At 55.8% G+C, this 21,613-nt stretch overlaps 2 protein-coding genes across 6 annotated transcripts; both read right to left on the minus strand.

Moving 5' to 3' along the window:
• Positions 1–33: 33 nt before the first annotated feature.
• On the minus strand, positions 34–12,526 carry CEP85 (centrosomal protein 85). 4 transcript variants are annotated; one of them, XM_068657649.1, is made up of 14 exons: positions 12,428–12,526; positions 11,617–11,689; positions 10,893–11,045; positions 8,005–8,729; positions 7,211–7,344; positions 6,259–6,376; positions 5,683–5,868; positions 5,171–5,323; positions 4,741–4,895; positions 4,126–4,246; positions 3,621–3,671; positions 3,431–3,538; positions 2,576–2,804; positions 34–2,307 (listed from the first exon to the last, which is right to left on the minus strand). In XM_068657649.1, the coding sequence occupies exons 2-14, from the start codon at positions 11,669–11,671 to the stop codon at positions 2,144–2,146; spliced, it is 2,352 nt and encodes a 783-aa protein (XP_068513750.1). In that variant the 5' UTR covers positions 11,672–11,689; positions 12,428–12,526; the 3' UTR covers positions 34–2,143. The 4 variants fall into 4 exon arrangements, with proteins under 4 accessions (XP_068513750.1, XP_068513749.1, XP_068513752.1 ...); XM_068657648.1 differs by lacking the exon at positions 12,428–12,526 and adding an exon at positions 11,892–12,411; XM_068657651.1 differs by lacking the exons at positions 10,893–11,045; positions 11,617–11,689; positions 12,428–12,526 and adding an exon at positions 9,218–9,359.
• Positions 12,527–13,662: 1,136 nt separating this feature from the next.
• Positions 13,663–20,315, minus strand: CNKSR1 (connector enhancer of kinase suppressor of Ras 1). Of its 2 annotated transcripts, none has more exons than XM_068657859.1 (21): positions 20,159–20,315; positions 19,601–19,758; positions 18,904–19,094; positions 18,738–18,822; positions 18,530–18,571; positions 18,224–18,439; positions 18,096–18,155; positions 17,616–17,684; positions 17,258–17,377; positions 17,009–17,094; positions 16,497–16,624; positions 16,300–16,409; positions 16,082–16,112; positions 15,792–15,964; positions 15,633–15,706; positions 15,431–15,502; positions 15,255–15,328; positions 14,900–14,964; positions 14,705–14,823; positions 14,239–14,479; positions 13,663–14,163 (listed from the first exon to the last, which is right to left on the minus strand). In XM_068657859.1, exons 1-21 carry the CDS (start codon positions 20,208–20,210, stop codon positions 13,963–13,965), a joined length of 2,367 nt encoding a protein of 788 aa, XP_068513960.1. In that variant the 5' UTR covers positions 20,211–20,315; the 3' UTR covers positions 13,663–13,962. The 2 variants fall into 2 exon arrangements, with proteins under 2 accessions (XP_068513960.1, XP_068513959.1); XM_068657858.1 differs by having other exon boundaries at positions 17,009–17,115.
• Between the last annotated feature and the right edge of the window lie 1,298 nt (positions 20,316–21,613).

A 21,613-nucleotide genomic window follows, 5' to 3' on the forward strand; every position in this document is an offset into this window, starting at 1 on the left:
TTGCTTTGCTCACACAGGACTGCTTTGCACGAGTGGAGCAGAGCAGCTTTATTTTAGACACAAAAATACAAACAAGTGGGTAAGACAAATGCTCGTATAAACACGCCCGTGCTCGACCCGACTCCACAACGCGCAGGCAACGGGGTAAGGTGAGGGACGTGGTCCTGCCGCCCCAGCCAAACATTTCCCCCACCCGGGGGCTGGCAGGCACACAGACACAAACAGGAATCACCGTTTTAAGCCACAGTCCAGTTTTGCAGGGTAACGACACGGGCATCTCTCATCCCCAAAGGGAATAACACAACCTGAGCAACACAAAAGCCAGGGCTTGGGGAAGGGGCCTGAGCTGATGCAGCCTGCCCAGCCACAGGGCCTGATGTGAGGCTGCGAGCAGGGGCTGAGATGAGGTTCCTGTGCTGTGATCCCATTTGCAGCGCCTGGGAATTAAATCTCCTGCCTGCACCCCAAGAACGTGAGCACAGTGTAGGCTGCAGAGCTGGCGCTGCTCTGCCTCCTGTGCCTCCAGAGCTCCCAGCAGCCAGGACAAGTGACTTCAGGAACCAGCCTTGGCCCCCAGTTAGCTCAGGACGTGGCATCAGCAGCCTGGGGACAGACACAGCCAGAAGTGTAACGCATCAGCTGCTGGAAGCTCCCCAAGCTGTGCTGCGGGATGGCATACCCACCAATTCATCACCCCTGGTGGCCCAGCTCCAAGAACAAAACAGATTTGGTCTCAACTTTTAACTCAAAGGAATAACAACAACATTTCTCCTAAAGGTGGGGCTCAGAGCCCCAACAGGAACCAAGAACATCTGAGTGGGCAGAAGTTTCAGCAGCGTTTTTCCCCTGTTTTATCACTGTCTCTTAGCTTGTGAGTCAAGAGTGAGGTGGCAACCAAACCAAGTTTCACCCTCAGCACCGCAGCGTTGCCTCAGCCAACACTCAGTACTGAGAAGTTGCCACTCGGATTCAGGAGGCTGTGACAAAGTGAGCCGCAGCCCACGCTGATTTATTTAGAAATCCAATTATTTAGGAGGGGAGTGAGGAGCAACCAGAGAACCAGGGGCACTAGAACAAAGTCAGAGCCTCGCCAGGATCAGGAAGAGCTCTCAGACCCAGCTGTACAATGCTGCTGCCTCTCAGGACCGGAATGGCTTTCTCCCTAATGAGCAGAGACCCAAGCAGAGGTCTCCCCACTGGCCTGCAGCAGGGCCCCCCGGCAGGGGTTGTGTACATTCAAGGCTCTGCAGGATGGTTTGTGATGGCTCTGAAGGCTGCTTTCAAGAACAGCCACTCCTCGCCCTGCCAGCAGATGCATTAGGCACAGGGCAGCGCGTGGACAGGAAGTTTCTCCAGCACATTAAGGCACTTCAGCATCAATCCGCTTCCTCAGGCTGAATCATACTCACACTCGGAGTGCCATCTCAAGGGGATAAAAGGCTTAAGGCTTCTGGGGTAAATGGGCTCAGGGGGAGTATTTGGAGTCTTTTTGTAGTGTTGCTTTATTCCCTAACTTCTGCCAGCTACCAGAACACTCTGGTTGCATCTACCTGAGCAAAGCAGGTCCTGTTCCACGCGTGGCTACACAAGTATCCGAGCCAGAACTGCACACAGAGCATCTGAGAAGCCTGTAGCACCTTGGTGTAATTAGCAGTGGTATAACTAGCACACCTGCCTGCCTACGAAATCCAGAATTCCCCCAAACACCCTGATAATACTCCGGTCTTACAAGTTGCACAGGATCTGCACAGAGAATTTATCAGAAAGACCAGGGCATCTGTTTCCTTTTAGTGTTGGTTTTAACTGTCACATTTGCATGTTCAGCGTTTGACATGCCTGGAAGGCTATTCAGAACTCATCTCCCAGAGTCAGAGACCACACCAGCTCCAGCAAATACAGCACAAACACATTCCACAAGATCAAAGCTACTGCAAAGCCCGACACCGAAGCCCTGAATGATTCCAGTTGGCCAGTCAGCAGCTCAACGCTTCTGGCAACAACCCCCCTGATTTCTCATGGATAAGCCACGTCTTGTACCCAAGCATAGGGACGGTAAAGTGCTGAATAGGTTTTTGGTTGCAGGAGCTCTAGTCTCCCGAGAGTTTCAAGTCTTCATTTCCTGTCTTACTTTGGGGAGAGTTATTTACTGAGTGATGCAGTTGTCTCCCATGTCCTGAGCATATCTGTCAGATATCGCCGTCCTTAAGTCCTCCACCTCTTTGTGAAGCTGTTTTACCTCCACCAGTTTTTTCGCAAGCACATCAGGGCTTAGCAGGTCATCCTTCTCCTTGGCTGAGTACTGTGCAGCTGGGGAGTCAGAGAGAGGAGTTACCTCAGACATGCAATTCTGACCAAGGGTCATTAGCAAATGACACAGAAAAACAACGCGTGTTTGCAACAGAGGTACTACTTATCGTTTAGTTGTTACAGCACGCATCTTCACAGCGTGCTAACTACAGAAGGAAGGTTCAGAAGCCCAGGAAGATGAGAACCTTCCATGCTTTATGTGAGGTACTTAATTCTACTGCAGCACATGAGCCAAAGGGTTTGCTATGCCACCACTCCACATACTTACATCGAATACCCAGGAGCAGGGAGAGATTGGGATCCTTGCCCTGCGCCCTCTGAGTGACAATGCTGTAGACAGACTGCAAATCCTGCAGGCAGCTGGCCAGCTCGGCGTGCAGCTCCTGGGCAAGGTGGGCTGTCTCAGCAGGCAGGGGCTGAGCCGTTAGCTCTGCCTGCCGCAGTCGTTCCTGAAGGGTCAGGTTCTTCTCAATGAGGTCCTGGTTCTGCACTGAAAGCTGAACAAGTGGCCGCAGCAGATTAGTGATCACTTAGCACAGAACAAGAGCATTTCACAGCAACAGAACAACTGCTCCACGATGGGAACACTGAGGACAGGAGGAGCAGGTTTCCATATCGAGCCCTCCAGACTCTCACTAGATGAGAGAGAGCAAGTGGCAGTCCTACAGGGTGTGAGCAGTCTGCTTTCCTGGTTCAGACAGCAGCACCGCAGTGCTGCACCATCCCTGCTGAGGTGTGAAGCAGCAGAGAGCCTTTTAGGAAGTTGTGCATCAGCCTCTCACCGCAACATTGACCTTCCCTTCCCGCAAGGGCTGCCACCATGCTTAGGTTCCTTTTAGGCTTGAGACTGGGGCTCAGCCCTGCCCTTCAGCCAGCACTGCAGTGAGTTTGGAGTCCTGCTCACTGCCTTGCTGCCCCCAGCTGGCTGGTTCAGTGCTCTCCAGCACAACCCGCAGCCCCAGCTGAAACTTCTTCCTATTTCAGAACAGCAAGGGACTCTTCAGAGCACTGACAGAACAAGTGACAGAAGCAGTGCTGTTGACAGCAAATTAGAAGCACTCCTAGAACACATAACCCACTGTTCACTCAACTGCTATGTTCAGGTACTCTACACCACTCTGACCTCTTTCACAGCAGTCCGGAGCTGCTGCAGTGCATTTTCCCTTCTCATTGCCTCCTCTTTCAGAGCTTGGCTTGTCCCCTCTTCCTGGGCCACCTGTTCTTCCAGGTTCTGGAACAGAGCACGGGAAAACAGTAAATCTAACTTGCTTTATAGCAGATTCAATTTCTAGTTGCCTCCAGTCACCTCTCACCTTTACTTTCAAAGACAACTGCTCCATCTTTTTCTGCTGTTTGTCCACAATCTGGAATCAAAAGCAGAGACATAAGAACTGGCCACACAGACTTCCAGTAATAACACCGACTTCTCCTCCAGTAGGACAGCGTCCCCACTCCTCCTCATTCCTATCCACTTACTGCTTTAATTACTGCCTCTGTTAGTAGAGGACTTAGATTCCCTGATAAAATGCACCCAATGAAAGATATATCAGCTATAAAAAGACTGGTGAAGTTGCATTCTTGTGGTTTTCCTCTGTCTTTCTCTGTATTCTGCAACTTCTCTCTAGGGTTATCCCACGAGTGCATCGTTTTCACACCAAGAACAGCTCTTAAAACTTTTCTGTTTGGAACTCCAGAAACTGCTGGTTTAGTGTAACTGTAACTGCCTACTAATGCTGAAGTCCCTGATTCATTTTTTGTGCCTAGTGACTCAGTGGAAGGAAAAAAAAAGTGTGGTTCCTGGTTGGGAGGGCCTGTTACCTTCTTGAGACAGTCACATTCTTTCTTCAGAGAGTCATTTTCTATCTTCTGTTGTTTGTCCCCATCCTGTGCAGGTCCTCTCTCCACATTCTTTACACACTGCTGCACCTTGTCCTGCAAGCTGAAATTAGAACACCATGGGAGAAACAGCTTTATTTGGGGTGTTTCCCTCTCTAGACAACATGAGGAAGCAAATGCTTTTCATAGCAGATGGCAGTGTCAACCTGTTTGCAGCCCAGCTTGCAGACTGCAAGAGCTGTGAGAGGAGCCCCACTCCCTGGACACAGCCCTGGGCATAACATTCAGAGACCTAACGACTGAAGGCCACAGGTCTGCTTTCCAGGAAGTTACACTGAGACCAATAACCAAGAGAGAAACTCATGTGATGAAGAGGAGTTGCTGCTTCCTTCAGCTATTTTGTTCTGCTCCCACCCTCCCTCCACTCTTGGCATGCAGAATTTGCACAGGGCTTTGGTGAGTGGTCACAATCATCATGAATCCTTGTTGACACGGTTCTGAGAGGTGGGACAATGGCTGTGCTGAATTATCACTGTCCTTGTGCAGCTATTACTTCAGTCCTAAGATGAAGCTCATCCTAATCCTCCAGATTTTTACCTGCGCACAGTAGAAAGAAGTTCCAGTTCCTTGTGTTTTTGGGTTTCCAGCTGCACCTCTTGCTCCCTGAATGCAGCCCGGACATCTCCAAGCTCTGTTTCCAGTGCCAGCACTGTTTCTTGCAGAGCAGTACTCTTCAGCTCACATTCCTTTAGCTGCAAAGGCAATCACAACACTCTAGAGGTCTCCCAGGAATTTCACCACACAACATGCTTCAACCACACTCATGAGGCAGATTTTTTTTACTACTTGTGTGGCCATTCCTCATTGCCCTTTTTGGAGGACAAATGTTCAGAGGTGTAGACTTAAACTTAACTTGGGCAGCTACACAAGGGATTATTTGTGGATCTAGAAAAGCCACCCGAGCAAGTATCTGAAGAGACACTCAGAAAAGTAGGAAGACAACATCACGACTTAGAGAAGGTTTTACCTTCTGATTCTGCTTCTGGTGGTCCTCAAGAGTTGGCAGATCAGCCAGGTATCGTTCCAGGGTCTCAATTCTCTGTTGCCTCTCCTTGTTTTGTTCCGATTCCTTCTGGCATTTCTTTTTAAGATTATTAATGTGTTTGTCTCTCCCCTTTATCTGCAGGGATGGTTATATACAAGATTAGTTCATATAATTTCTTGTCCATTCATTAGTCCTCTATATGCCCACTCATTTACCTGTTTGCACAGCACTCAACCTCAAAATGCAAGACCACCTTACCTCAGCAGCATCTCTCTCACTTAGCCAAAGACAGCCTTCTTCTCTGGTTAAGAGAGGTGCTGAAATACTTCTAACTACTGGAGGAAGGGGTTTTGCTTATAAACCAAAGTACTCTACACAGAGATCAGAAAATACCTACAATACTACATTGCCATGGAAAGCTTTCATCCACCAAGGCACTAGGATGAATTTTGGCTTCTTAAAGAAAAGACATCTCTAGAGCAATGGGATCATACCCTTTCCTCCTGCTTCTTTAACTCCTCTGCATGTTTTTGCATAGTTTCCTTCAGTGTTTCCCGGATAAGCTTTGCATCCACCTCTGCAGCAGCCAGTTTTCTCTCCAATTCAATCTTCTCCTTACTGAGGGATTCAGTCTTCTCTGTGAACTGTGCTCGGAGAAACGTGTTCTCCCGTTGCAGCTCCTGCGAACACAGACAGCCTGTGAATTCTGTCTGTCAGAGCTAACAGTTATGAACTGGCACTAAGCAGCCAGCTTGTCTCAGAGCTGTGGCTAAGCCCTCCTAACATCCAAGCATCGCTCAGCCCACCTTATACATAGCAAGAAATAACACTTGTCATAGTGCTGCCAGGCACTTGCACCACTAGCACAGCTTCTAAACAAACCTCACTGCTTCAGGGCTTGAAATCTCTAGAGTCACAGCCACTCTCAGAGATGTCAGATAATCAGGACCACACACAAAGGGTAATTATACTCTGCATAGCCCTCCTACTCAGAAAATACCTAATGAGAAGTGGTAGGACCGGGGGATTCAATACATATTTCCCCCTGACAGCCTGTTGCACCTAACTACCTGCATTCTCAACATGTAGACGTCTCCATAGGGTGCTGCACAGCCAAGCAGGGCACTATGAACCTGCAGTTCACTTTCCCGGACCTTCTGCTCCAGCTGGGATATGTGCTGTCTTTGCCTGTAGAGAAACAAAACCAACCAAAGCAGATAATACACTGTTCTCAAACATACGTCTTCTTTTTAAAACATAAATGGGGCCACAGTAACTCTAACGCTTGATATAGTGACAAGCTCAGAGGAAAGACAGCCCTACAGCTCAGAACTAGCCTGCAGAGAAGTAATCTGAAAGCTGCTCATTTTTGACCTCTTCACAATTTACTTAAACTTTTCTTCTGTCTCTTCCCTTAAAAAAAATTCCTGCACCGCCCCCCACAGCAGCAGTTGTATATAAAACACACAAGCCCTGCACGTCTCGGAGAATCCCACTTGACTGTGGATCTTTGAGTGAAATGAACAGAGGACTCAAAATGAGCAAGCAGAAGAGGTATTTACAGCCCAAATGCTGAAGGCAATTTTCTTTAAAACTTTTTCAGAAAGCATACAGAGCATTAGCTAGAAGTGTTCCTTGCCAGCCCAAACTCACAAGGAACAAATTTTAAATAACTATCTCCAAGAGCTCCCAGAAGCTCCTCAAGGAAAGAGGTAGTAGTTTCGACATTCTACGTAACTGTGATGTAAACAAAAACCTTTATTCATTATAAAACATAAAATTATAACTGAAACTGCTTTATTTGAACCCTCATGGATCACCATCCCACTTCCACAAAGGGCAGGAGAGCATGTGAGAATAGCAGACTGTTCTCAAAGGTCACTGTGTTCTTTACAGAACAAGAAAGATCATTCAGGTTAAAGGGACTCGGAGACATGAACTTTCTTTGGTCTTTTCAAAACTGTCCCTTTCCAAACGGAAATATTCAAGTCCTTACGCTACACAGCAGCATCAAGCTCTCACCTGTCAATGAGGAGCTCTTTCTCCTTGAGCAGGTTTTCATTGGAGTTCAGGATATTGATCCACTGGGCTGGATCGGGAGTAGGTAGCGAAGGAGAAAACATCGCGGGATGGTGGCAGGCACCTCCATTTTGCAACTGAAAGAGGAGACAAAACAACAAGGAAGAGGTTTATGCTCCACAGAGGTAATTGCAACATTGCTAGAGCTATTTTGCACACAGTGTGCTCATCTGCATGCCAGGACACAGCTATTTCAGTCTCTGTTGATGTCCAAGAACGAGTAACTTTGCCCAAGCACAACTGGAGATTAACAAATAATTTTAGATCACTGCGCTAGCTCACTGGAAACAATTTGTCTCCATTAGGGTACAGCTGGTAGGAGGCAATAAACAAACTTCCCCTCTAAAAAACTAACGGCAGTTTAATGCATCTTTCGAGACAATCTGCTTCCTAACTCTTAGATACAGAATAAAATTATTCCATAAACTGCTAAAAACTTCTGGAAACTGATGAGTTTTCTTTGCTGTTTCTGGTGGACGGAATATTCACCTCTTGACCCGAACTGAAGTGCTGTGCAGTGCTGCAACATAATAAAGGACTGCTCAGCATAAGCAGCACGTCAAGTGATACCTGTGATACCCCCCATGATGTAAAAACAGGTAATTAGGACACTTTTAATGCAAGATGGGGAGAAGTAGGAGACATTTTCTCCCTTGCTTCACGAGTCCAAACCAATTATTCACAACTGAAGAGAGGAAGGGTTTCAAACCAGTACATTCACACCCCATGTCCCCTACCTGCATCTGCTCTATTTGCAACCGCACATTCTCCAGCTGTTGTTTCCAAGCACTGAGCTCGCAGACCCTCTCATGCGGATGTAGCGTGCAGGTGTCTTGCATCCATGCCCGAGATGCAGGAGTTACTGGTTTTGAAAATAAATTGTTAGCCTGGAGTCCCGTTGGCATCAGCCTGCTGCTGCTTGGCCACGTTCCATCCTGGGTTTCGCAGGCTCCATTAGCCCCTGCAGCCTGCTTGCTCTCTGGCAGCACCTTATAATGTTCCTTCCCTGCTTCAGCTGCCCCGGGGTTTGGATTGAACTTCTGAAACCTGTGGAGAGGGTCAGCACACAAACTATCCAGCAAGACAGACTGATTAAGGGTGCGCTCAATGGCAGGGGTGTCAAACTTCCAAGTATCTTCTGTTCTCATGTGATCAGAAACAGGATGCCAGGATTGCTCAAAACCATTTTCCCCTGAAGTCCCGTAGAGACGCAAGAGATCCCTGGGCGGCACCTGAGATGACTTCCCGGCATTGAAGTCTCCGTTCCTCATGAGTCCTGCGTGTTCAGAAGCCGAACCTGGCAGAGCAGTTTTGGAAGCACTCTGCGAACAGCTCTGCTCTCCTGCCAAGCCCAGCTTGGAGGGTGAGGCACCCAACGTGGATGGCATAACATGGGCTGTCGGGATGGTCACTTGGGTTTTGATGGGCTGGAATGAGGAACCGTTACTGGAATTGCAGAAGTCTAGGGGAAGAAGAGCAAGGCTTTAATTACAATCCTACAAATAGTCTGCACGAGCAGCTGGACAACTTTCCTAAAGAATCTAAAAAAGCGAACATTCCCCCATACAAAAGCACAACCAAGGCACATCTGTGTTCCCCCTCACTACAGGTTTCAGGAGCCTGTTGACATTTTGCTACCACAGTAGAACCACAGGTAGAATCCACATTTAGCTCAGTACACATTGTTAACTGACTCTAGCTAGCTAATACACCAGCCACTCAAACATAATCTCAAGTTAATAAGGTTACCTTTCAACACACACAGAAACCAAGTCCCTTAAATCGAATAAAAAGGCTGAAACTTACACAGCTGAACACTGAGACTGTGATTCTGCCCTGCCCGTCCCTCAGCTCAGCGGCTCTGACTTGTAATCAAAGCTAACTGGAGACTCCACTAAGCCCATGGTGAGCTTCAAACACAGCTGAACGCTACATCACCAAGAAGCTGACCTTCGAACTCCTCCAGGACGCAGCAGGAAAAGAGCTTTTTCCAGAGGCTACAGGAATGGCTCTCCAATATTGCCACAGGAAACGAGATACAGCAAACGCACCCCAACGTGAGCCTGTCCTGTCAGACACCAAACCTGGCTGCATAGGGTTATTCTTAGCAGCTCTCAGATTTCAATACAGCAACAGCAAGAGCTGAGAAAGGCAAACACCCAAACGCCTGTTTCCTCTCCTCGTCCCGACACATCGTGTATCACACTAATTTCAGGTTTCTCCCAGATACACAAGCTTGTTTTCCTCATGGGTTTGGCTAAAGGCCCATCCCCATATGATGTTTCTTTAATCCAAGGTCAGGACTGCAAGGTCACCCCCCGGGCAGCTATAACCTCAAAGCACTGCTACAAGGAGGAATAAAAGGTAACAACCTGAAGATGACTGAAACCAGGTTCTGAAGAGACCATCACCAAACCACAGGAAACTATCACGATAAAGGCACAAGACCCTTTCCTCAAAAATGAGCAGAAAACAAATCTCTTCAGACACTGCTGGGCTGTGCCCAGGAACTCCAGAGAACACTGTGCTACTGAGCAGTCCCAAGTACATTCACCTTGGCAAACAGCAGAGAGACAGTACAGTTTCCTTTTACAGCCCCTAAATTTATCCCCCAGTGTCACTATCAGGAACCTGAGTTCACTGACTAGCACGCCACGTGCGGATGCTGGAATCGCTTCCCTGAATGTGCTAAGGGTCGTCACAACAACATTTCTGAGCGATGAACTGACCTGAAAGTCAGCGTGGCTCAGCCAGCTTTCGGTGCTGCAATACAGCCTAAGCTCTAAGAAACAAGGCTATTGCTCTACAATATTCAGAAGGGCGATTTCCCAAAGAAACATCACCTCCTGTGCCCTCAGCATACAACTGGGAGCTTTATTATTTTGAGAAAGGCTAGAGGAGACTCTTAAACACACCCTTCAGTAATATTTCCACAGGCCATATGTTTTTAAAAGCCTTCGTCTCACCTCACGGATATTAAGATCTGTAGCTCCCTCAAAAGACACAGGGCAGCTTGTATAAATGGGTGAAGCATCTTGCTTTAAATAACACAAGCTTCCTCACTGCTGGAAGAAGCAGTGAATCAATAGTGTTTTATGCCTCTCTCATGAACGAAGACAAAAATACAAGCACGAGGGAACGCCAGGTCAAGCAGTGCCACTCACCATGCTTTAGCTGAGTGCAAGACTCCAGCACTCTCCAGGAAGAAGCACACAACTTCAACACTGACAGAACTTACACACAAAGGCACACTGACCTAAAGTCTCTAGAGGCAGCTATGAATGATTTGTTAAAAAAAAGCACACAAGACTAAATCACCTGTACACCAGTATTAAACAGCAAGTCACTGATATGGCTCTCTAGGGAATTAAAAATGCTTATTGCAGTTAAAAGGCTAGCTTGTAGAAAAAGTGATTTCCTTAATTACTTATCTGTATTTTAGGCAACATATCTGTGCAGTTCAGCACTGATTTGGAAATGTCTCTAAACATCGTAACAGATTCTGCTCCCTCCAAGTTCTACATTCTCTGGGGTTCAGTAACACTGGGCTGTTTAATGCTTGTTGGTCTTAAAAAAAAAACAAAAATCTGGGACCATTACTGTGCGATCCCGTGCTGACAATCACCTTCTGTGCTGTCTGAGCAGGAGGTCCCAATGCCCGCATCCCCACTGTCGGCCACACTCGAGCAGCGACTGATGCGGCTCTGGAACTTCACGGACAACATCGGCGTCTTCCAGTCAGTCTCTGAGAAATGACTCTTCTGAGTGGGGCTGGGAGCTGGAGAGAAAAAGGCAGCAATGTTTATGTATTAGCCAACAGACTGAAAAGCCTTTTACTATGTCATTTAATAAGCCATGCTTAATTACCCTTACTATTGTTGCTAAAGAAATTTCTTTTGTGAGCACAAGGAGGTCAAATAATATCAACAGATATATAAAAAAAAAAAACAATCTTGTTAAGGAAGTCAGAATCACCAGCAATAAATTATACTCCCACTGATAAGTTTGGTGATACTGCACTAAACTGACACCCTGATAATTAGGAGCAGTGTCAGCACGTGGCAATACTATTAATGGTACAGATACATTCTTGTGCTAGTTGTTAAGAACTCCTTGTGTCAGTTGTTAAGAACTCTTCCCAATTTATTGGTTATCATTCCAGGAAAGGTCCATTATCAAATGATGGTCTACCCTTGGATACCCATGCAATGATTTAACTTGGCAGGAACAGGACGTCGTCTTTTAATTATAAGTTTTTGGTAAACAACTCTTCTCAGGGTCACGTCTCCTCAGGGAACCTGAAACAGGATCCCACAGCAGCACAGCTTTAAAGGAAAGACTGCCCTTACCCGAGGGACTGTTCTGCTGGAGCCTCAGGTCTGGGTGTTTCTCAAGAGCTGCCATCTTATCTGTTCCAGTCAACTACAAGGCAATAAATAAAAACCATACTTTAAACGAGTACAAACCAAATCCTGCTCCCACTGACCAAGCACAGCGTACACACACACACTGGCCACCCTTCATCCAGAGTAACGCAGCACTGCGGATTTAATTAGCATCCCCCCAGGGCATCACTGTTTCATCCCTGAAGCGACAGAGGCAGTTCTTAAAAGCGAGCACTTACTGCAGGATTTCTTCGTGCCTGAGAACTGAGGAAAGTTCCTGTCTGCAGCATTCCCCAGGTACACAGCTGCTCAGCAGCGCCTTTCAGCTGGGGCATGTGTTAAACCCATTGTAGTTATTTACAGAGCAGCAGTCACCGTGCGATCTGCACACCGGCTCTCACAGCGACGGAAATTTCCCTTTAAAAGCCCGAAATCCAACACAGCCCGGCCCTGTCCTCGCAGGGGAGCCCCCAGCCGCGTCCCAACATCCAGCAGCGGGCTCGAGGCCGCTCCCGCAGCCAGGGACGGGCCCGGGCCGTGAGGGGAAGGCGGCAGCGCCCGGCCTGAGGGGCTGAGGCCCGGGGGGGGCCGGTTTCACCTCAGAGGGCACGGAGGGGGGGGCCCGGTGTCACCTCGGGGGGCCCCAATTCACCTCAGGGGGGCCCCAAATCACCTCAGGGGGCTCCAATAAACCTCACGGGCCCTGTTTCACCTCACGGAGCCCCAAAATTCACCTCACGGGGGCCGCGCTGCCCCCTCCGGGCCCGGCCCTCACCTGGCTCCGCGGCGGCGCCCGCGCTGCCCGCGCGCCGCGACCGTTACAGCCCCGGCGGGGGGGGCGGGGCCAAAGCGCGGCGTCCTCCCTCGCAGCCTATCAAACGCGCTGGCTCCGCCCCCTCCCGTCGCTCATTGGCTGTCCCCGACGCCCATTCCCCGCCCCGCCGGCGGGTAGCGGAAGGGAAGTGCCCGCAGTGCCCACCCGTAGGGCGGGGCGCCGGCTGTGCTGCTGCGCATGCGCAATGTTGAGGCGGAGGGGAGGCGTTGCCTAGCAACGGGGCCACAGCCCCCCCACCCCCCTTCCCGCCTGCCTAGGCCCTAATGACCTCCTATGGTCATTAACCCTAAAGTCATTAAAGTTAGAGAAGGAACCCTAAAATCATTAAGTTTGGAGAAGGAGCCCCCTAAAGCCATTAAAGCTGGAGGACACCTCCAAGCTCGCCTGCTCAAACCGTGCCCCCCCCCCCAGTGTCACCCACTGCAGTGTCCCCAAGTCCCCCAGCACCTGACCCTGTGGCTCCCAGCACTGCCCAAACGCTCCTCGAGCTTCCCTTCCCCTGACCCCTTTGCCCCCACGTTGCCCCCCACCCGCAGCCTCACGGGTCCCACCACCTCCTCCGGACCCCCATATCCCCACAAACCCCCCCAAAAAACACTGCTGGGGGCAGCTTCCCCCAGCACAACCCTTCCCCTGCTCGGCCAGGCAGGTCGGCCACCACGGCCACCCCTCACTGGAGGGAGCTGGCCCAGCGGTTATTGGGGTAATTTCTGCAAAAAGAGTGGGTTTGTCACCGGGCTGGACCCCCACGAGGTGGATTATTGAGGTACTGGGATGGAGCAGGTCCCACCACAGGTCTCATGGGGACCACGCTGCTCGCCATGGGGTCCCGGTGGCTCCTCAGCCTCCCACTATGGGACCCCTGGACACCCCCAGGGTTGTCACTGGGTCCATCCCCCATCTTTACCTCCTGGCTGGTAGTTTTTCGCTTGAAATGAAGCTGGCGTCGACGCTTCCTTGCCTGCTGTTTGATTGCGGTTTAATTCTTACACGGGCTTTAGGTGAATAAAAAGCATCCGCACATCCAGCTGTGGCTCGTCTGTCAAGGGCCGGGTGGCACAGGGACCTTTCTGCCATCTCCTTCCCCAGGAGGACGGTGGCACAAGGCGTGAGTGGGGGCTGGCTGTCTCTGCGGGGACACTTCAGCACCAGGAAAACCAAAGCACCACCAGCCCTCACCGACACGGTTTTTATTTACAGAAGAGAGCCCAGGCGGAGGCACCACGCTGGCACACGGTGGGAGCGTGGTCCTCCAGGAAAAGGCCCCAAATTGCAAACATGTGGCCGAGGCAAAACGTCCTTGGAAAAAAAAGCAAGAGCATCCCTGCAACGTCCCGCTCCCATGGGCGATGTAGCAGGAGGGGTCTGAGCCTTCAGATCTGCCCCAAATCCTGCCAGGCACCCACCCCATGGAGGGCAGAGCACCCGCAGCACCATGAGTTTTATGGAGATGCCAGAGATCCTGGGGGGGGGTGTCAGGGTTTGGCTGCCTCTCCTGGGGGGCTCTGCTCGGCTTTGGGCTCCCCGCCGCCATCCTGGCCCTGCCGCTGTGCCCAGCACTCCTGCAGCTCCTGGTACAGGTCCTGGTGCTCTTCCTTCCAGCGCGTGAACTTTTCCGAGGTGAGCGTGGCATCGTCCAGCAGCTGCTCGAGGGCCTGCAGCTCCGCCAGCTTCGCCTGCCAAGGAAAAAGGTCGTTTTTTGGGGCGGCCGTGCAAGGACCGGGGTAGGGCCAAGGGCTGGGGGCTCCCACCTTGAGCGTGCTCTGCAGGGCCCGCACGGCGTGCACTTTCTCGTTGATGTGGGGGTTCTTGTTGCGCCGGACGAAGGACCTGCGGCACTGCTCCTGCGTCAGGAAGCGCTGCCGCCCGATGAGGGACACCCCCCCCTGCTTCAGGCACTGCATCAGGCTCTCCAGGTCCTCCTCGCCGGGCTCTGGGTGAGCAGACGGGCACCAGAGCTTGGGGCAGCCCTGAAACCCTGCGGGGTCGCCCCTGTCTGTGAGAACACCCCACATCCAAAGGGGGGACCGGGACTGAGATCGAAATGGGGGTGAAGGCACAAAAATGCAGAACGACAGCACTGCAAGGGCTCGATTTACCCCCCCCCCCCTTGCACACACACGTGCAAAAGGGTGGCTGTGAGGAGGTCAGTCACAGGGTGACAGGGAATGGGACCCCATTTAGCACAGGGCACGGAGCCCCCACATCCCCCAGCACCTACCCTCGGGTGACCAGGGCCGGGGGCTGCCCTGGGGGCTGCTGGCTGTGCTGCTGGGTTCGCTGCTGGCCAGGAAGAGCTGGCCTTTCTCGGGGGTATTTTGCAGCCTTTTCTTTGGCTGCAGGAGAGACAGGGCAGGAGGTGAGGCGAGGACCTCCCGTCCCCTCCCCGGGATGTCCCTTAGGGCCACTCACCGAGTCACAGCCCTGCCGGGGAGCTTCGTCATCGGGGTCCTCGGCTTCTGTCTCGCTGTAGCAGTCTGGAGGCCACGGGGGAGGACAGCAGGAGCAGAGGGATCAGAAGGTCCTGGGGTGGTCCCAGCAGCGGGGCAGGGACCCCCAGCCCCCTCAGGGGTCGAGCATCACCCCAGCTCTCCTCCTCTCGAAGAACATTTCTCACTTTTTCCCCAAACTGTGGGCAAAGCTCCTGGTGCTCCCACCCACAGCTCCCAGCTGTCCCCGTATTATATGTCCCATATATATTATACATTATATATATTATATGTCCCCATATATATTATATGTCCCTGTATTATATGTCCCCTGTTACCTTCCTCCCTGTGTGGCACCGGCTGGTGGGCCAGCGCGTGCTTCGTCTTGGCCGTTATCAGGTGGCTGACCCACCTGGGGGAAAAAAGGACAGACAGACAGACAGACAGACATATGGACAGAGGGTCATTGCCATCCCGGTGTGGCAGGACTGTCAGGCACTGTCGCGTTACTCACATGCTTAAATCCGCCAGCGTTTCTGCAGCGAAGATGAAGGGTTTGTATTTCTCATGGGAGAGCTGGAAGACGCTGGGGGAAGGACAAGCGGGCGGCTGCTCGTGCTGCTGGGGCTCCCCGGGGACCGGAGCCAGCCCCGAGCCCCCATCCTCAGCATCCTCAGCACCGCGGGGACCCCGCTGGCACCGTGGTGCCCACTCACTATTTCTTTTTCTGCTCCCTCGTGCTCTCCAGGTTGTAGCTGGCCAGGTTGAGGAGACCCGCAGCCTTCTCATCCTGCAGGAGAGACACGGCTGCGTCCAGCGCCCGCCTCGGCATTCAGAGCCCCACAGTGGGGGGGCGTGAGGGTGTCCCCACTCACGTTGGGGTGGTTGTACCAGTAGAGCGTGTGGCCCTTCAGCACAAACCAGCACCGCTTCCACTTCTGGGCCATGAAGCCCACGTGGTCCTTCTTCTTCAGGAGCCAGCCATCGCAGTCCACCCGGCCCAGGTCCCGGCACGAGACCCGCCGGCGGCTCAGCCTGGTGGCCACTCCTGCGGGCGCAGGGTTTGGGGGCACATCAGCATGAAGGGGGGGGACAAGCCGCAGGAAAGCCCCCAGCCCGGCTCTCCCCACCCTGCTGGCACCAGTCCCAGCAGCACCATGCTCACCTTTGGGTCTACGTCCAGTTTCGGGGCTGCCCTAGAAGGGGATGGATGAGTAATTAGGGATGATGCAGGCAGGCAAGGACAGCGCTGCGAGCCCAGGCACCACCGAGACCCCCACCTCACCCCCCCTGCAGCAGCAAGCCCAGCAGCTTGTCCTCACTGGGAACAGGCAGGACATAAAAAATCCCTTTTCCCCTGCAGCTGCCCCCAAAGGCTCTCACCTCCCCAGGGATCTGGCCGGGCTCTGCGCCCTGAGCCCCAGCAGGGGTGCGTGGCGAGCACGGGGTGCCCGGCGGGGTGCTGGCCTCCCACACTGTGTCCTCCACGGCACCTGAGAAGAGTGAGCGGGGCTGCAGCCTCCCTGCAGCCTCCCGTCCCGTGGGGAGCAGCGGCTCCTTCCCCTCCTCTCCCCTCCTACCGCGACCGAGCGGTGCCGGGGGGAGCTCGCTAAAATCCTCCCCCAGCAGCCTCGTGTCACGCTCGTCCTCCTCGTCGGTGCCGGGGTCCGGTGCAGAGTCTGGCCCCGAATCCACGTCGGCGGCCACGCTGGGGGTAGAAAGGAGCTGGAAAAATATCCCCTGCGGGGTTCCCAGCCCAGGCACCAGCCTCGCTCCCCACCCCGAAAATCTCCCGGCGGCACCGAGCTCAGCCCGGCCCGCGGCGCCAACGGCTGGGCGGACGCCTTTCCATTCCGGGAGAGGAGAAGGGTCATTTCTAAATATAGTTTCTGCCCCATTAAAACGTTACCAAGCAAATTAATTACAAACAGAGGCACTTTGGGGTTGTTGCCGTTGTCATCGTTGCTTAAGACCGCCAGCAGCTGACCCAGGCTGAGCTCGGCCGCTGCGACGCCGCCGGTCCCACTGGGGATGGGGCTGTGGGGTTTGGGTTTTAGGGTTTGGGGCCATGGGGCACGAGGCCGGGGCTCACCTGGACGTCAGGGACACGGGGCTGCCGGGGCACTCGCTGCTTTTGGCACCGGGAGGATCCGCAGCATCCGAAAATGCTCCTGGCACCTGGGGATGGAGCCTCAGCGCCTGCATCCCGCAGCGTCACCTCGTTTTGGGGTGACACCCCCACAACCCCCGGGCTGTAGGTACCGCCGGTACTGGAGGTGCCCGGCTCTGCCCGATTCCCAGCACAGCCCAGTTTGGCACTGGGAGCACTGGGATTGCTCACCTGCTGCCGGGGGGACAGGGGGGAGCCAGGCGGGCTGAGCGGGACCTTCTTCAGCACCAGCGTCACCCCGCTCGCCTTCTCCAGCAGCTTCTTCGCCAGGTTGCTGCGTGTCCAGCCCACCTGCCACAGCACCCTGCTGACTGGGGGACAAAACCCGGCCCCATGCACCCTCCCGGACCCCAAATCCCCCTTGACCCTGGCTCCTGCATCCCCCAAATCCTCCCCCGGCCAGAGGTGAGCATCCTGCAGCCCAGGGGAGCCCTGCAGCCCTGAGCTGTTTCGGGTACCCCAACCACAACCTCCCGGCCATACCCACGCCCCCATGTACCCCAAAACCCCATATCCATCCCCGACTCACCACCACCTGCTCGTTGACCTGCACGATCTCATCTCCGGGCAGGATGCGCCCCCCCTGCACAGCCAGGGCCTGGGGCAGAGGCAGGGCAGGGGGCTTTCAGGAAGATTCCCAGCCTGGGAAACCCAGGGCAGGGGGTGACGGGACGGTGGGAGGAGGGTGGTTAACGAGGGGGGGTTAATTATTAACCCGTGGGCCTGACCCTGATTGGGGCCAGGCAGCCACAGGGGGGCGAGGGGCTGGTGGGATGGGGGCGCAGAGCAGGGCCCACCCCTGTGATGAGCTGCCTGGTCTCAGCCGCACGCAGCCACCCACGAATTTGGGGACGGGGGGGGTGGGTTAGGGCCTGGAGGGGCTCCCGGATCCGGCCCCATGGGCTGCAGCGGGGGGGGGGGGGGCAGCATCTCCCACGGCCGGGGCTAAAATGGGGACAGGGGGACGGGGGGGGTGGTGGCAGGCAGTGGGGGGCAGCCCCCAGCTCACCTCCAAGTTGTTCGCGGTCACGAAGTGCAGGCAGGAGCTGGTGGAGATGATGTCCAGGCCCTAAAAAGGGGGTGGTATGAGGGGGGGGGACACGGGAAAGGGAAGGTGGGGGGTACCAGGGGACTCACCAGTGGGTTGGAGTGCAGCGTCGGGGTGCTGGGGGATCCTGGGGGGCTGCCCCATGGTTTGGGGGGCAGCGTGGGGGTGCTGGGGGATCCTGGGGGGCTGCCCCACGACTCGGGGGGGGGCACCAGCCCCACGCGCTCCAGCACAGCTCTGCGGTCCAGCAGAGCCGGGGGGCTGCAGCCCAGGATGCTCTCGCAGATGCCCACGATGTGCTGGCACTGCGGGTGAAAACACGGGGATGGGGGGGGGGAGGGCAGGACCACCAGGACCCCCCCCCATTTGCAGCCCCCTCCTCGCCCCACACTTACAATCAGCAGGATCTGGCCAGTCCTCTCCACTGCCGAGCAGTCCTGGGGGGGGGGGGACGACAAAGCACAGGGCTGAGCGGGATGGATCAGCCCCCCCTTTTCCAGCCAGGGGGGACCCCAAAGGGAGCTCCCCCTCACCCTATTTCTCCTCCCCCCCCCCATTGCTCAGAGGTTTGGGGGCACGGGACAGTGCACCCCGGACACCCACCGCCTGCAGCACCTCCGCCAGCCGGGCGCAGAGCAGGACGATGTCCCTGCTGGCCGAAAAGTCATTCAGGGTGGAGAAAAGGTACCTGGGGAGCAGGGCAGAGAGCTCAGCACCAACCACGGGGTGCGCCCAGCACCCATGGGTGCCCCCCCTGCCCGCCCCGGACCTGTTGAGCCAGGAGAAGAGCCCCTTGGCGGCCCCGATCAGCTCCACCACGCAGGCCAGGAGGGTGAAGGGGGGCGGCTGGGGGGTGACACCCCCGGGCGGCCCCTCCAGCACCAGGGTCTGGGTGCGCAGCGCCAGGTCCCGCAGCCCCTCCGTCAGCGTCCGCAGGCTGGTGCTCGCCAGCTCCGTGTCCTGCAGCGGGGACGTGGCCGGGATGGGGAATGGGGGGGGCAGGATGCAGATCAGGGGGCTCCAAGACCCCACGTCCCCCTCTCCATTCATCCCAGGGGGTCCCCGTGTCCCCCTGCTTCATCCAGCCCTGGATAATCCCCTTGTGTCTCATCCAGCCTAGGGTGTCTCCACGTGTCCCCCCAAAAACCCTCCATCCATGCCCCCATGTCCCCCCTCATTCACCCCAGGGTGCCCCCATGTCCCCCCTCCATCCAGCCCAGGGTGCCCCCATGTTCCCCAAGGGTGCCCCCATGTCCTCCCTCCATCCCCCCACAGGGTAACCCCAAATCCCCCCTCCATCCCCCTGCAGGGTGCCCCCAAATCTCCCCAGGATAACCCCAAATCCCCCCTCCATTCCCCCCAGGGTGCCCCCATATCCCCCCTGCCCCCCCCCCAGCTTACCCCCACCCCCCCTCCCTTTCACCCAGCCCTCACCCCAGCAGCACCCATGGGTGCCCCGGGCTCACCAGGGCTCGAAGCTGCTCCACGGCGTCCAGCAGCAGCTCCTGGTGCCCCACGCGCCGCACGCCCAGCGCCTCCAGGCCCCCCGCCGACAGCCCCAGCAGCTCGGTGCCTGCCAGCCCCCAGGCCTCGAAGGGGTACCCCTGCACCGCCGCGTCCAGCCCTGCCCCAAAAACCCTCCCCTAGAGCCAGGCGGATGGGGTGGGGGGGCGACCATGGGGGGCTCTGAGCCCCTGGCTCGGTGACCCCCGTGTCACTCATTTGGGGGTGACGCCTGGCTATAGGGAGGGTGCCATCCGTGCAATGAGCCCGCCAGGTCTCAGCACCATGACCTGGGGGGGTGACACACACACACAGCCCCTTCCCCACCCTCCCCACCCCAAATATCACCCCCCCAGGGATCATTTTTGGGGGAATCTCTGCCCCAGTGCTGTCCCCAAAGCAGAGCCACCCCCCTCCTCCTCCTCACCCACCCCGCTGGGGTCCTCCCCATGGGGTTTGGGGCACCCCAAGCTGGCTGTGGGGGTAGGTTTTGGTTTTTTTTTTTGGGGGGGGGGTCTCACCTCGCAGCCAGGCCGCCACCTGCGCAGGGCCCCAGGCGCCCACGGGCTCCATGGCGGCGGCAGGGCCGGAACCAGCTCACGGCCCCGCCACAAACCTGCGCCAGGTCAGGCCGGCCCCATTGGCGCGCCCGGGTGCCGCTCACCGAGGCCTCCCTCCCTCCCTCCGCTCCCTCTCTCCCAGTACGGCCCAGTACGGCCCCAGTACGGCCCAGCAGGGGCGAGGCAGCTGCGACGCGCCCTGCGTGACTCACAACTCCGAGCGGCCGTCGAAACGCCCTGCGGGGAACGATGGCGGGCCCGGCTTGGGGGGGCCCCAAACTCCATTTTCTGAAGGCCACGAGATGAGGAGACGAGGAGGAGATGAGGAGGAGGCAAGGGGGACACAACGAGGCCCCCCCTGGCCATACAGCGAGGGCTGAGCCCCGGCACAACTCCTGACACCAATGCACCCCCCCCCACCACCCCGCTCCCCACCATGAGGATTTTGCCCCCTGATCCCAACCCCACCACCACCCCTTCCCCTACAGCAGGCCGGGGGCTGCCTCCCCTCAGCACCCGGCTCTCCCCGGCCCCAAACCCGCCCCGGTTCCCCCCGAAACGCCTCCGTGCCCCCCCCCCGCTGTGCTGTGTGCGCTTGGGGGAGCAGCGGGCACTGATCGCTGCTGACAGCGGCGCCACGCTCGCCGCCGGTTTCGGAGGGGCCGCGGGGCCTGATCCTGCTGCCCCCCCTCACACCATGATCATCCGGCCCCGACGCCTCACCCCGGGGTATTTTCGCCTGCTCCAGGTAAGGGGCGAGCAAAAATTGGGGGGGGGCGCGACGAGCGGGGACCCCCTGATCCTCCCCACGAGGCCTGCTGGATGCTGGAGCCGTGTCCCGGCTCCCCGCTGGTGGGGGCGCTGGGGCAGGGCTGGGGTTGGGGGCACCCCAAAATCGCCGTGGGTGCTGCGGTGGGGGCTCCCCGCTGGAAAAAGCCCCCCCCTTTTGTCCCCATATCCCAGCTGTGCGTGCATTGGGGTCGCTCAGGGCAGGCTGTGGGCTGGGGCTGTCCCCTGAGGGGGGTCTGGGGGTGGCGTCACCCTTTTTTTCCCCTTCTTCCCCTTTTTTCCCTTTCCTCTCCCCCCCCAGATGCAGCTGGCGGCAGGACGGGGCGCTGAGCCCAAGGACCGGGCGCTGCCCCCCCTGGCCCTGCTGCTGGCAGCCGCCGGGCTCTGCCTCTCCCTCTACAGCGCCTGTAGGATGGCCGGACCCACCAAGACCCCCCCCGAGCCCTGAGCGGGGGCCACGGGGACGGTCCCCAGGTCCCCAGCCAGGCCCTGGCATCCCCCCCACACCCTTTTTCCCCTGAAAGAGGAGCTGCTGCTGGATGCGACCCCACCACACCTCGATGCCACGGAGCTGGGGACACACACACACGCCTGTCCCGGCTTTGGGAAACGGATAAATCGACTCCA

The sequence above is a fragment of the Anas acuta genome, chromosome 21 (assembly GCF_963932015.1).
Source record: "Anas acuta chromosome 21, bAnaAcu1.1, whole genome shotgun sequence".
NCBI classification, from domain to species: Eukaryota; Metazoa; Chordata; class Aves; order Anseriformes; family Anatidae; genus Anas; species Anas acuta.

Coding starts and splice junctions, on each gene's coding strand:
- CNKSR1 (XM_068657858.1), bottom strand. CDS start 20,210: ATGGAGCCCGTGGGCGCCTGGGGCCCTGCGCAGGTGGCGGCCTGGCTG. Junction 18,823..18,903: donor CTCTTCTCCTGGCTCAACAG/GTCCGGGGCGGG, acceptor CCTGCTCCCCAG/GTACCTTTTCTCCACCCTGA. Junction 16,410..16,496: donor CCCGGCACCGCTCGGTCGCG/GTAGGAGGGGAG, acceptor CACTCTTCTCAG/GTGCCGTGGAGGACACAGTG.
- CEP85 (XM_068657648.1), bottom strand. CDS start 11,987: ATGCCCCAGCTGAAAGGCGCTGCTGAGCAGCTGTGTACCTGGGGAATG. Junction 11,046..11,616: donor CCAGCAGAACAGTCCCTCGG/GTAAGGGCAGTC, acceptor TTTTCTCTCCAG/CTCCCAGCCCCACTCAGAAG. Junction 2,805..3,430: donor TCCGGACTGCTGTGAAAGAG/GTCAGAGTGGTG, acceptor CCACTTGTTCAG/CTTTCAGTGCAGAACCAGGA.